At 30.0% G+C, this 13711-nt stretch overlaps 1 protein-coding gene across 1 annotated transcript; it reads left to right on the forward strand.

The window, feature by feature from the left end:
• The first annotated feature begins 7632 nt into the window (after positions 1-7632).
• LOC25485075 (transmembrane ascorbate ferrireductase 1) lies at positions 7633-12343 on the forward strand. The gene is made up of 4 exons (XM_013614224.3): positions 7633-7997; positions 9522-9570; positions 9675-9874; positions 11848-12343. The coding sequence occupies exons 1-4, from the start codon at positions 7854-7856 to the stop codon at positions 12142-12144; spliced, it is 690 nt and encodes a 229-aa protein (XP_013469678.1). The 5' UTR covers positions 7633-7853; the 3' UTR covers positions 12145-12343.
• The last annotated feature ends 1368 nt before the right edge of the window (positions 12344-13711 follow it).

The raw sequence follows: 13711 nt of genomic DNA on the forward strand, positions 1-13711 counted from the left end.
ATAAAAATTATCATCTTTAAAACAATAAAATTAAATTCTTCATCATATTTATCTTGAAATAAACCCATGCAAAGAAATTCATCAACAACAACCATATAAAACATAAAAGAAAAAATCATCTTCTCAACATCATCCTTAACAAAACAAACCAACTGACAAATTTGAAATAAAACAAAATATCATCTTTAACTCTTCACAAAACAAAACCCATTTCTCAAAACCCATTTGAAATTCAAAATCCATCACCATTATATAATAACTCATCTTCAACAACAGTGAAATTCTTTTTTCTCTATTCCAACAACAATTTCATCTTTCGGAATTCAAAATTCAAAATTCAAAATTTTCAATTCTCACAATTTCTCAGAATTCGAAATTCCTATTTCTCACAATTTAATTTTTTGCGGTATACAAATTTGAAAATGAAGAAGATTGTTCTTTCCTCATAATTCGAAAAACAACACAAGGTTTTTTCTTCTTCTTCATTTTTATGTTTATGGATATACGATGAATGATTTTACAATAGAAGTGAAAATTTTGAAAGTTATTTATGAAAGGAACAAGAAGAGGAAACCACTAACCACACAAGGATAATAATAGAGATCGAAACTTTGGTGATTTTGTTTCTGCATTTGGATAAGATTATTAGAAGATGAAGAAGATTTTTGTTGGAGAATATGAAAATTGTTAAAAAAAAAAATGGCGTTGCTGCATGTGAGAGAGATGAAGGGTGGATGTGGGTGATAAATTGATTTTCTTTTTTTGGGTTTAAAGTTGATTATTTAAGGGTTTTTTCAGGTGTTTTTTTTTTTTTTTTTATGAATGTTGATGAAGATGAAGAAAAATAAAAAGATTAGATGTTGGTGGTTCAATGTTGTATACAATGGACTTACAATCAAACGGTTGAAATCAAATAAAAAAAATAGTTGACATTAAAATGCTAACGGAAAGGATTGAAATATGTAACAGAAGAATGCATAAGGAGAAAATAAAATAAGTTAAGGGATTAGCGGATGTTAAATTAAAGGACCGAACCGCGTTTTGTACATCCGTACTAAGAAGAAAAACATGATGGTCACGTACGTTCCCACATGATGTGGTTTGAATATTTCCGCTAGGTAATTCCTGCTCGGAGTGATGGATCTTACTCTTCTTCACTGTCCCTTTCTCTATTGAAGAAGGGTAAGGTTGTATTAATTATTTGTTCTTTACAAAAGAAAACGACATAACGTGTAAGATGCATTTTGTTCTGATTGGTGTCTAAGTACATCCCAGGAAATGATATTTTGCTTCACACACGATTTTTTACTATTCAAAATCACCTTTTATGATATGTAAAATGTACATAATTTTTTATGTAGAATATATAATTGATATGTTAAAAGAAATTTGTTGGTTATTATTATTTATTTATGGATATAGATCAAGGTGAGTGTTAAGATGGAACATTTAAAAATTATTGTCCAAGTCTTTCTTAAAAAAAAAAAAATATTATTGTCCAAGTCCATTGTGTACCAATTTCAGGGTTTACTTTATGCTATTAAGGACCAATTTTATTTATTTTTCAACTTTGAGATAAAGTTTATTAGACGACAATTGTTCATACTTTAGTTAAGGTGACATGTTCTTGGGTTAGTCATCGTATTTTTGAGTTTATTTCTACTTGTATTTAACCATTTCTTATTAATAATATGAGTTAAGTTTGTTTCTGTAAAAAGAGGAAGTCTGTTGTGGATCAATGTTTAAAACTATCAGAAATGTTAAAAACATTTTTTCGAAGTAAAAATTCTTGACGGTCCTATATTTACGGTTAAAATAGTGACATGATTGACATCGGTTGAATACGAGTTATATATTTATCTTTTGTCGTTTTAATCAAACACAATAAAGTCATTATCCCAATGACAAAAATGAGGATAACCATTAACTTACGCTTTCAAAGAGCGCTTATGTAATCGTAGTAATGTAATTCTTGTTGTTGAAATTACAATTGAAATATGTTTATATTAAATTTAGAGTTAATTAAGTAAATGATTAAATAACAAATTTTTTGTCCCTAATTAACGACATAAATAAAATTAACAAGGGACATAGATTTGGATCGTATCTCACCTAGTTGTTGTTGCAGTATCTTAGAAATCATCGCTTTCAATTTTTATTGATGCATTTTTTTTTTTTTGGAAAAAGTTGTTGTTGTGCAGGCTAAGATTGAAGCATTAACCGCTGAAATTAAGTTGAAATTTTTTGAACAAAGATTATAAAATAAAAGATGGAGCACATGGAGCGAATGTTTGGGAATTTAATGTATAACCAGATCTCTTCCATTCAACCAAAAGGAGAGGGTGATAATGGAAACGATGAGATTGGTGGCGATATGAATGATAAAATTTAGCTTGGTTACTTGTATTTATGTACTTCTTTGTTAGATCAAACATTACTATCTTTTCATATTTTGAACAACTTTATAGTTTGATGATATCTTGTGGTGGACTTTCTTTTTTGTGTTAATGCTCTGATTTCTAAGAGACAAAAATTAGAGCAAATCAACACTATTGAACATGTTCTTACACACCATTTGTTTTTACACTAATAATACCCATCTAAATCAAGACATAATTCCAACCAATGCCAAAAAATGCACACTCTAAAAACAAGTGTTCATAAATTTCAAATAAACCGCATTCACTTACACAATGTAGATTCATAGAAGTTGCGACATAGAGTATTATATTATCTTTTGTAAAAAAAAACTAATAAAAATAAAATCAGAGAGAAGAGGACCACCATGTCGTAGTCCCCTTCGTACGAAAAATCATTTAGTAGGAATCTCACTAACAAATACTAAAATACTAGCTGAACTAACACACTTCGTAATCCATCTCCTATATCTAGACTAAAAACTTGATATCTTCATCCTTGAGTTACCTCTAATTCATTGATCCATAAGCCTTTTCGAAGTTAGTTTTCACAATGACCTTTCTGAGTATATTCACTAATGTAACACCCTCTTGGAATTATTTGATTTATTTGATTGTTTTAATAGGTTTAGAATATATTTATATGATTATGTGATTTATTAAGTGGCTTATTATATTATTTAATAGAATAAGATTTGAAAATAAAATAATATTGAGTTTAGGGGTTGTTATGAGATTTTAGAGAGTTTGGGGGGAGAAACCGAAATAAGATAAGATAGATGGAGTTATATAAATAGGAGAGACCTAGGTTTAGAAAACATTACGCACGTACAATCGTTTTTGGAGAAAAGGGAGAAAAAGCCAAGAGAAGGGAGAATCATTTAGAGTCTGCGATTTTCACTTTCTAAGGTAAGGGTGGGACTAACATTCAATCTTCTTAAGCCTATGATTCTAAATTTGTGATTTAACATGTTGTTGTTCTTAGGTTGGATAATTGGGATTAGGTTTTGATTATTGATTTTTGAATTGAAAAGTGCAGAAACCATCGAAATTGTGTTAAGAATTGATGTTCAGGTTGTAGAATAATCATAGGTTAAGTTTCCTATCAAATTTGGGTAGATGAAATTTGGTTTTTTTGGGTGAAAAATGTGCAGAAATCGTAACAGCAAGGGAAAAACTCGCTAGGATTTCGCTATTAGCGAAACTCCCTGTAACTATTTCGCTATTAGCTCACTTTTCGCTATCAGCGAAATTGCCCGGTGACAGCATACCCTGTTTTATGTTCTTGCGTCTTTTTCACACGTTTCTGTTTTGAATTGGCATTTGGTGTAAACATGAAAGTTGTAGATAATTTTGTTAGCTTTCCAATGACTTTGGTTTGACTTGAAAATGATTTTTAGTTTTTGAGTTATGATGAAAATACTCCAAGGAGGTCTTGGTGAAATTCAGCATAACCGTTTCTAAATTAATCCAAAACTTATGGGATAATACCAACCCTCAAAACTAGAAGTGCTATGAGTTCAATTAAGGTGTTTAAGCGTATTTAACCCATGTTGTGAGTTGATCCTTGGGGTAGGAATGAGGGTTGAATATAATATTACTGATGATCTGTGAAGCTATTATAATATGATTTAATGTTGATAGTAATGTAATATATTTGTATATGCATTATGTGAATTATATAAGATGTTAAAGTTGATGTTGATTATGATTTGATGTTCTTATATTGTGATATAATTGTATATGCATTACTTGAATTATATGTTAATAATTGAGACGTTGTTGACTTGCATTTGGTATTATTATGTCATGCTGTTTTTGCATACTGCCTATGTTGCTGTTGTTATTTAACTAAGCTGCATGAGTCGGTCTAAGATGTTGAATATGATGATGTTCCAAATTATTGGATTAATATAAGAGGTTGTCGAATTAAGATGTTTTAAGAGGTCGAGTCCATGCATTAGCATTCATTGTTGGGGGCTTGATGCCTTGGAAGTATAATAATACTCAAATAGCGATTGGGGCTTGATGCTCTGGAAGTATAATAATACTCAAATAGCGATTGGAGCTTGATGCTCTGGAAGTATAATAATACTCAAATAGCGATTGAAACTTGATGCCCCGTATTGGTACCACATGCATATAATAGGTCTAAGTTGCATAGTCGAGTTAGAGTCGCATTTGTCGAGTCAAGGATGTTTATGTTGATAATTTGTGAAGTTGTAATTGTTTATACAAACTATGATTGAAGTGTTAAATGATATATTGTTATCTATAAAGAATGTTAAGATGCTTTGATGTTGATTAAATATAATTGTTGAATTATATGCTTAATATTATTGTTTTGTGAAATCTCACCCCTTCTGCTTGGAAATGTTGCTCTTCGTATGAGTAACTTGCAGGTGATCGAGTTTAAGTTGCTGTTAGATTGCTGTCGTGAGTGGATTTCTCACGTGTGTCTTAGGTGCTCTGATACGTAACAGGATGGGAACTTTGTTATTGTTTTTCTATTCCTTATGTATTGTTTTTGAAGATTTATGACTATGTTTTTAAGATTGGATTTTTATGAGACATTTACGAAGAGGCCTTCGTGCCAAAGACTGTTTTAGTTATTGAATAAATTCCGCTGCGAAGTATTTAAAGATTTTGTTATTTAATTTTAAAGGATAAATAGTTATTTATTCAGTTTATGATTTTAAGAAAAGAATGTGACATTCCGTTTATGTTGAAAAACTCTGTTTATTTATGCGAAATTTTTATGTTGGAAAAACGGGGTGTTACAACTAACACTTTAGCTAACTTTCTATGAGTGAATAGGCAAAAAAAAAAAAAAAACATGAAATTGAAAGTTTCGTCAAAAACCCCCATGATTTTTAAAAAACTTCAAAACTCCCATAAAATTGTCAAACGTTAGTCAATTACCCCCTCCGTTTGTTTGGGCTATTAAACCCTTTGACATGACATTTATATGTACATGTGGCATCTCCATGTGGGCTAAACTGTATGCCACGTCAGAGGAGTAAATGACTATTTTTTTTTTTAAAAAATTGTTGCTTTCTTTATCTTCTTCCTTCCACATCTTCATCTTCTTCAACATCACCTTCATCAATATTCATAAAAAAAATCCATAATTGTTTTATAGGAAACAACAACCATCAACACCACCACCATCATCTCAATGCATTCTACCAACAATTCTAATTTCTCATACATAGGACAAACCCTCAAAATTTGCATCATCAATCAAAATGATTAGAACACAATAATGAACCAAATCATTTTGGCTTGTTCTGCCCGATGAATTGGCTAAGCATGTTGTTTCTGAGGGTACCAAAGCTGTGACCAAATTCACAAGCTCTTAGATTTGAGATCTTGTTTACTATAGGTTGTTAATGGGTCACTGTGTATGTATTGAACTGATTGGATCTTGTTTATCCTTTTTGTTAATGAAAATGGTGGAATTAATAATCCTTTTTGTCTAATATAATTGTGCTAGTTTATGTTTTATCTGTTTGGACCAGAGTAACCAAGATTCAACCTCTTTGTACTATTTGAAATTGCTGCCTTTTTTCTTTCTTTAACAATATGAAATGTATGTTTGGTTTAATGTTTCCTCCATATCAGTGTTTGTCAAACCGGGGTTTTTTATATGAATTCCACAAGTTTCTAAGTGTAACTTCACTTTTGCTTTTGTTGAAGAAAATGATAATAATATTGAATTTCAGAAGTATTTGTTTGGTAGAACTTTATGTTCTTTATGTTTTATAGATTGAACCAAATTAATAAATATTTGACAACTTTTCTTCCTTTAATACTGTTGGGTTTTGTAGCATGCACATTGAGATGATGGTGACGGTGTTGATGGTTGTTGTTTTCTAAAAAAAAAATATAAATTTTTTTTTTTATGAATATTGATGAAGATGAAGATGTGGAAGGAAGAAGATGAAGAAAGCAACAAAAAAAACTAGTCATTACATGTCACAGGGTTTAACAGCCCAAACAAACAGGGGAGGGGGGAACGTAATTGACTAACGTTTGACAATTTCAAGGTTTTTTTTTTTAAGTTTCTTAAAAATTAGGTTTTTTTTTTTACGAAACTTCCAATTTCGGGGGGAGGTGTGTGTGTATGGTGTTGTTTGTCTATTTACTCAACTTTTTATACAGCAGAGGAGGGAACGTAATTGACTAACGTTTGACAATTTCAAGGTTTTTTTTTTAAGTTTCTTAAAAATTAGGTTTTTTTTTACGAAACTTCCAATTTCGGGGGGGAGGTGTGTGTATGGTGTTGTTTGTCTATTTACTCAACTTTTTATAGAGCAGAGGAGGGAACGTAATTGACTAACATTTGACAATTTCAATTTTTTTATTTTAAGTTTCTTAAAAATTAAGTTTTTTTTTACGAAACTTCCAACTTCAGGAGGAGGTGTGTGTGCAGTGTTGTTTGTCTATTTACTCAACTTTTTATACACAACAAACTAGGGAAATATGCCCAATATCACTAAGTTTTTATGATTGTACTTTTAAAATGAACACAATGGATGTCTAATTCGTACCTTTAACCAATATAAATTTCAAAAAATCAATCAATTGAAAATTAATCTTTACCCAGCATAACATAATTAGAATAAAGTGACATTGTAAGCTGTAAATAGTTTTACATTGTCATCTAATAAAAATAATTTATTTTGCAACTATAAAGGAACATTATTTGTATCAATTGCACGATAAAATTAAGCTTTAGATATTTCGGTGGTTATAAGTGAAATTCGTTACCTTTTCTTTTGACTACCATTCTTGATGGTTTAACCCAATTATATGCTTGTGAGTTATAACTTAATTTGTAATTTTTTTTCATTGTCTTTTTTCTTCGACTTTGTAATCTTCTGACCTAGCCTTTTCTTTTTGACACACATTGTGCTGGGAAGTTTAGGTCTTCTGATAATCTAATCTATTTTAACTTCTTAAAAAAAGTTTACAAGAGTATGGGGATGTATAATGTTACATACATCTTGTTTGAACTCTAACAAAATAACCTACTAAAATATGCATAGTTCAAAATTTTAATGGACAACGTCTTTTTTTAATGCTACACAAATAATACAAATAAAAATATAAATGATATTAAATGACATATCAAAAAAATATTTGTCATTTAAAATATTTTCATTTGTATGCGTCCAAATATTTATGATTAGAGGGGTGGTGGCTAATGAATCTTGGAGAAAGAACGACGTGTCAAGCATCTAGATGAAAAGAGAAAGATTTCGATAAGCATCGTACGTTGATTAGGTAGTTAGAGGATCTGTAAGTTTACACACCGTGTATCTCACCTACGAGGAAGCTCGCTCGTGTCTGCTGTGTGCTTTTAACTACCATTTTCCACTTTCCACTTTCCACTTTCATAATCACTTTCCACAAACACAAACATAGAAGAAGATGGCGTTAGGTGTACCTGCTGTTCCCTTCACTTACGTTGCTCATCTTCTTGGTATTGTCGCCATCGTTTTGGTCTTGTTCTGGAACTTACACTTCAGAGGTGGTTTGGCTTGGAATTCTGACAACAAAGCTCAAATCTTCAATGTACTCTCCAATCTCTCTCCCTGTTTGTTTCTATTCAATTCAATGTTATTTACTTTCTCAATTTCATTCAACTTTCTTTCGAGTACTCTGCATAGCTTTTTGAATTATGAACCACTTGTCTAATTTTCATTTTATTTTTTGTTTCTATGTGATTGTTGAAAGCTAGAACTTTGAGATGAAAGTTCTTTCCAGATTTTTCTCACCTATTAGTCGAACTAGTCAATAATAAATGGTGTTTATACGCAGTAAAAAGTGGGGTTTATTATGTAATTAATTGATTTAAATAATTTTTAATTACTTAAAGATAAATTAAGCTACAGTTTTTGTTTTCTTTCTGAATGGAAGCTAGTTGTACAGTTGAATTATTCTATGGTACTATTTTGACTATTAAATTGTATCTCTGCTTTCAAAATACTTTATCAAGTCTGATATGATTCATTCATTGCAAATCAGTTTATTATTTCGCCAAAAAAAGTAAATCAGTTTACTACTATTAAAGAAAAACAAAAAAATCTTAACGTGGTGCATGTATCTCTTGTGATATTATTGTATACTTTATGAGGCTGTCCGGCCCGTTCCTACTGCAACTTGTAATAAATAAAATAAGAGATATTGTTTTTAATTTAAAAGTTATTAGCATCATTATAGTTGTCCAATTCTTTTTGTAAATTTGGTCTTGTTTTTATAAAAAAGTATCAGAGAAGGATAGAGAATTGATTTTTTTTACTACTATTGTTTTCTATATGTGGAGTTTTCACTCTATGGTTCAAACAAATTTTAGGGTCAAAGAAGTTTTTTTAGTCGTCTTTAATATTATTTGTTCAAGTCAGAAAATATATGTTTGATTATTGGCCCCATTCCGTACCCACTTCTTTGGAATTTTATAATTAAACATGATGGGCTTATTGACAACATACTTATCTGTTCATTTGAATGAAAAATGAATTTTCCTGTAGTGCCGGCTCAAGCACTAGATATGGATAAAATAAATCATACTTTTGATACTTTTCAATTCTGTTCTTAGTTTTGTCAAGATTGTCCACTAGTGCTATTATTGGCTTTTGAATTATCTATTCTCAATGATGTTAAATTAAGACAGTGAAATTGCTTATTTTCTAGTTCAAGTGAATTTGAGTTAGGAAATTTGAAGTGTCTTGCACTTATAAGCAATTGACCATGTGATTTTCATATGTCTCTTTCCTTTAGATTCAAATTAATATATGATCATTTTGATTAGGTGGTTTGTAATTTTAAAAAACTGATATTCAGAGATGTGTTCCTTCCAATTTAAATAATCATATTAAGTCTTGACCAAAAAAAAAAATCATATTAAGTCCTGATATTTTATCATGCATTATGAAGTCAAAGAAATGTAGGATGAATAATTTATTAGGCAAATTGATTAATATCATATAATATTATTCACTTGCTGTTAATCACAAAAATATTCAAAGAAAAGTATTTATTTTTTAGCTCTGATATATCATTTGTGATTTCCCTAACATATATTTTTTCTTAATTCAGCTTCATCCTGTTCTTATGCTTATTGGATTAATAATAATTGGAGGTGAAGGTAAGCAAAATAAGTTCACACTTCATATGTTACTGCTTTACGAGTCATTTGCTATAGTGGATTTTTGTTGACCTACAAGCTGATTCATAAAATAAAAATTGCAGCTATTATAAGTTACAAATCTCTTCCATTGAAGAAGGAAGTAAAGAAATTGATACACCTTGTACTCCACGCCCATGCATTAGTACTTGGAATAATTGGAATTTGTGCTGCGTTCAAGAATCACAATGAAAGCGGGATTGCCAATCTGTACAGCTTACATTCATGGCTTGGAATCGGGGTTATTTCCCTTTATGGCATTCAGGTAAACTATTTGATAGTACTAGTATTGTCTAGTTGAAAGCAGGATATGATTATATGGTCTCTTATTGCCATTAGCGCTGCTGTTTACTGTGAATGCATCAGTGTTGTCAAATTGACGCCATCGCCATGGCATGGCACTGTGACAGTGGATTCTATGTCAGCTAGCTGCCATAGTCAGTAAGGACAAAAAATTGATTATTTGAAATCGATAGAATGAGAAAAGTTGATTACAACGAGTATAGGATACACTTTATATAGTGGGCCTAACTATATTAACAGATCTTAACTAATTAATTTGCAACTAATGCTAGCCAACTTGTAAGTTGTATGTAACTATCTTTATCAAACTCTAATCACTTATAACAATCTCAAACTATATCTTATACTATTAGGACTTGAGTTAGGTAGTTATGATCAATTATTAAGTTATGTACGAGTAGGGCTGACAATGAACCGAACCAACTTGAAAATAGTTCGAAACTCGATTCGATAATTATCTCGTTGAACTTGGTTCATGAACCAAATGAGTTGAACTTGAGCGGAAAATTAAGTTCATTAACTAAATGAGATGAACATTAGCTATATATGGTTCGACTCGTTTGGTTCATAAACTAACTCGATTATATATATATATATATCTTAAACTTCAATCCTTCAAACAAAAAATCTCTTAAACTTAACTGTTCTTTTAAAAAAAGAAAGATATATATCAACCTATTTCCAACGTAACTTAAATCAATTCCTTCTTGACTCTTCGACTTTCCTTTTAAAAAATTAAAAATCACTTTTAAATTCAGTATTTAGAATACCATACACCTCTTTCCAATGTGTAGAATTTGTCATTAAGATGTTAACATTGAACCTTTATTGTACTCTCACTTCCAAAATATTAATTTACTCTCCTTTCCCTAACATGGAAAAGATGCTCTCGTCTCTCACTCTCTGCATACTGTTCCAAACTTTTCCTCTCCTTTTCTCCAAATTTTGATGCCCATTATCTCTTTGCAAATCCTTCAGAATCATCAACTAAGTTACGTCTGTAATTAGAGATGAACATTATTTCTTCTTCATTTTATGATTTCAATAATCACTCAACTTTATAGATAAAGGTTTTCTCTACCTATAATTTATAATCTATTCATAATGGTTGCTCTTCATTTCATTACTTTCTTAATTTTGTTTTGATGATGTTCGATTAAAAGAGAGTAGGAATCAATATTGGTGGAAATAAGCAATGATTCTTGTTGAAATTGAATCCCCGTATAGAAATTAATCTAAACAAGATAATATGATTTTGTAGAAATTTATCTCGGATAATCACATACGTTGGATCAAAATATGCATGTTTGTTGTACTCATTTTTCTAATCTATGTAATGTTATTGTGTTCTTGCTCAAAATACCGTGCAGGTGTAGAGCTTGTTCCGTCAAAGATCTCTATAATTTTGACCTTTTTTTAACAAAAAAAAAATGAATTTTGAATGTGATTTGAACAAATGAACTGAACTTAACGAGCTGAATTGAACTATTCGCGAACTTTAAACGAACCGAACTCGAGCTGAAAAAAAAGTCCGTGTCGAACTCAAACCGAGTTTCGAGCTGAACTAATCCTTATCGAGTCGAGTCGAGCTCATACAGATTCGACTCGACTCGACTCATTTCCAGCCCTATATACGAGTTCTTCAGTTACTTCTCTATTAATTTGTTACTCTCTCCCCATGAAGAGGATAATATTAGATAAACAGAAAATTAAGAGAAGGAACTGACTCATAACCAAATCAATAATCGTAGTAAATAACTAACCAACTAACTTGATTATCTAAGTAATCACCAGGCATAAACACAAAGTGCAAACAATTGAAAATCCGAACTTGGCTTATCCAAATGAATTATTTGATTTGACATCATGCTATATTAGAACACAATTATCTTTCAATTTTCCTAACATATTGTATTTTATTTTTTATACCTACAGTGGATATTTGGGTTTGTGGTATTTTTCTACCCTGGCGGGAGTTCAGAGTTAAGACGTGAGTCAGTTCCATGGCACGTGTTATTTGGGCTGTTTGTGTATATTTTGGCTCTCGCCACTTCTTCTCTTGGGTTTCTCGAGAAGCTCACATTCCTGGAGAGTTCAGGAGTTGCAAAATACGGGGCTGAAGCTTTACTTGTCAACTTCAATGCTATAATCACAATCTTATTTGGTACCTTTGTTGTATTATCTGCCATATCTCAAGCTCCTCCGGCTGCTGATGACTACGCACCCATATAGATTTCACTTGGCAATGGCATCATGTTTTTATGAATTTATTAAGTTAAGTAATATCACGTCTGCTGTTGTAAGTTTGTTGTACTTGGGACTAAGGGAATACGATCTGTTTATATGGTTGGACTCGGCTTGTATTTGATATTCAATAGTATCCACGAAACATGAAATTATATTGATTTGGATCGGTATAACTTGGGGTTAATTAAGTTTTTGTCCCTATAAATATCCGCAGTTTTGTTTTTAGTCCCTATAAAAATAAATCACATTTTTTAGTCCCTATAAAATTTTCTATTAGTGTTTTTAGTCCCTGTTAAATTAAAATTTGTTTAATTAGGTTTAAACTTCTAAATTTTTGAAACATTTTTTACATACATGTTCATAACATCGTAAAATATTCTTTTTTATTTTTTTAACATGTAATGAATTAAATATGAATTTTTCTAAAAGTCAAATTTTCAAAATTATATTAATAAAAATTTGGACCTAATAATAAAATTTTAAGTTACTTTTTTGCAGAGGAACTTTGTATAATATTCTAAGTAAATATGTGAAAAATATGTTACAAATTTAAAAGTTTAAGCACAATTAAGCAAATTTCAATTTTACAAGGACTAAAAATATATGTTGGTCTCTGTTAAATTGAAATTTGTTTAATTATACTTAAACTTTTATATTTTTAACAGACATGTTAAGAACATTATAATAATCTCTTTTATAAAAAATTAGAATTTTTTAACATGTAATGAATTAATATAATTATTTTAAAACGCCAAAAATTCAAGATAAAACTAACGAAAATTTGGATCTAAAAATAAAATTTTGAGCTAATTTATTGTGGCGGAACCTTTTTTAATGTTTTAAACAATTATGTAAAAAATCATTAAAAAATTTAAAATTTTAAGCATAATTAAACAAATTTTAATTTAACAGGGACTACAAACACTAACGGAAAATTTTGTAGGGACTAAAAAGTGTGATTTATTTTTATAGGGACTAAAAACAAAACTGCAGATATTTATAAGGATCAAAAACTTAATTAACCCTAGTTTATGGAACACTTGTGTAAGTTAAAAAAAATCATTTTGAGGTTGGATGAAAAAACTAACTTCATTTTAAGTTTTTTATTATTGATGAGGCAAAAGCTAGAGCGGACGAGGATTCTTATCTAATTAGAAGTCCAACATTGAATAAAAATGTATGTGTTAAAAAATATATAATTGAGATGACTCTTAAATAGTATATGTGGTGTTTAAGTTTCTCACAATTTCTAACTTCACTATGACATATACCTCTCTGACATCTTTTTTTTTTTTTTTTTTAATTTTTTAAAACATTTTGTTTACGAAAAATATCACTCTTCTCCTTAACCTTCAACACCATTTTCTTATCCATCTTTTTTCTCTTTTCCACACACACCTAATCTAATTTAACCCTATGATTTTTCTTAAAAAAATGATAACAAGTGTCATCAGTGCACTTGTTAAGAAGTCTAAAGAAGAAACTATATCTTGAAAATTATGTATTCAATGCATTGGAACTTTAAAAAATAACTTTTTTTACATAACTAATC

The sequence above is a fragment of the Medicago truncatula genome, chromosome 1 (assembly GCF_003473485.1).
Source record: "Medicago truncatula cultivar Jemalong A17 chromosome 1, MtrunA17r5.0-ANR, whole genome shotgun sequence".
Lineage (NCBI taxonomy): Eukaryota > Viridiplantae > Streptophyta > Magnoliopsida > Fabales > Fabaceae > Medicago > Medicago truncatula.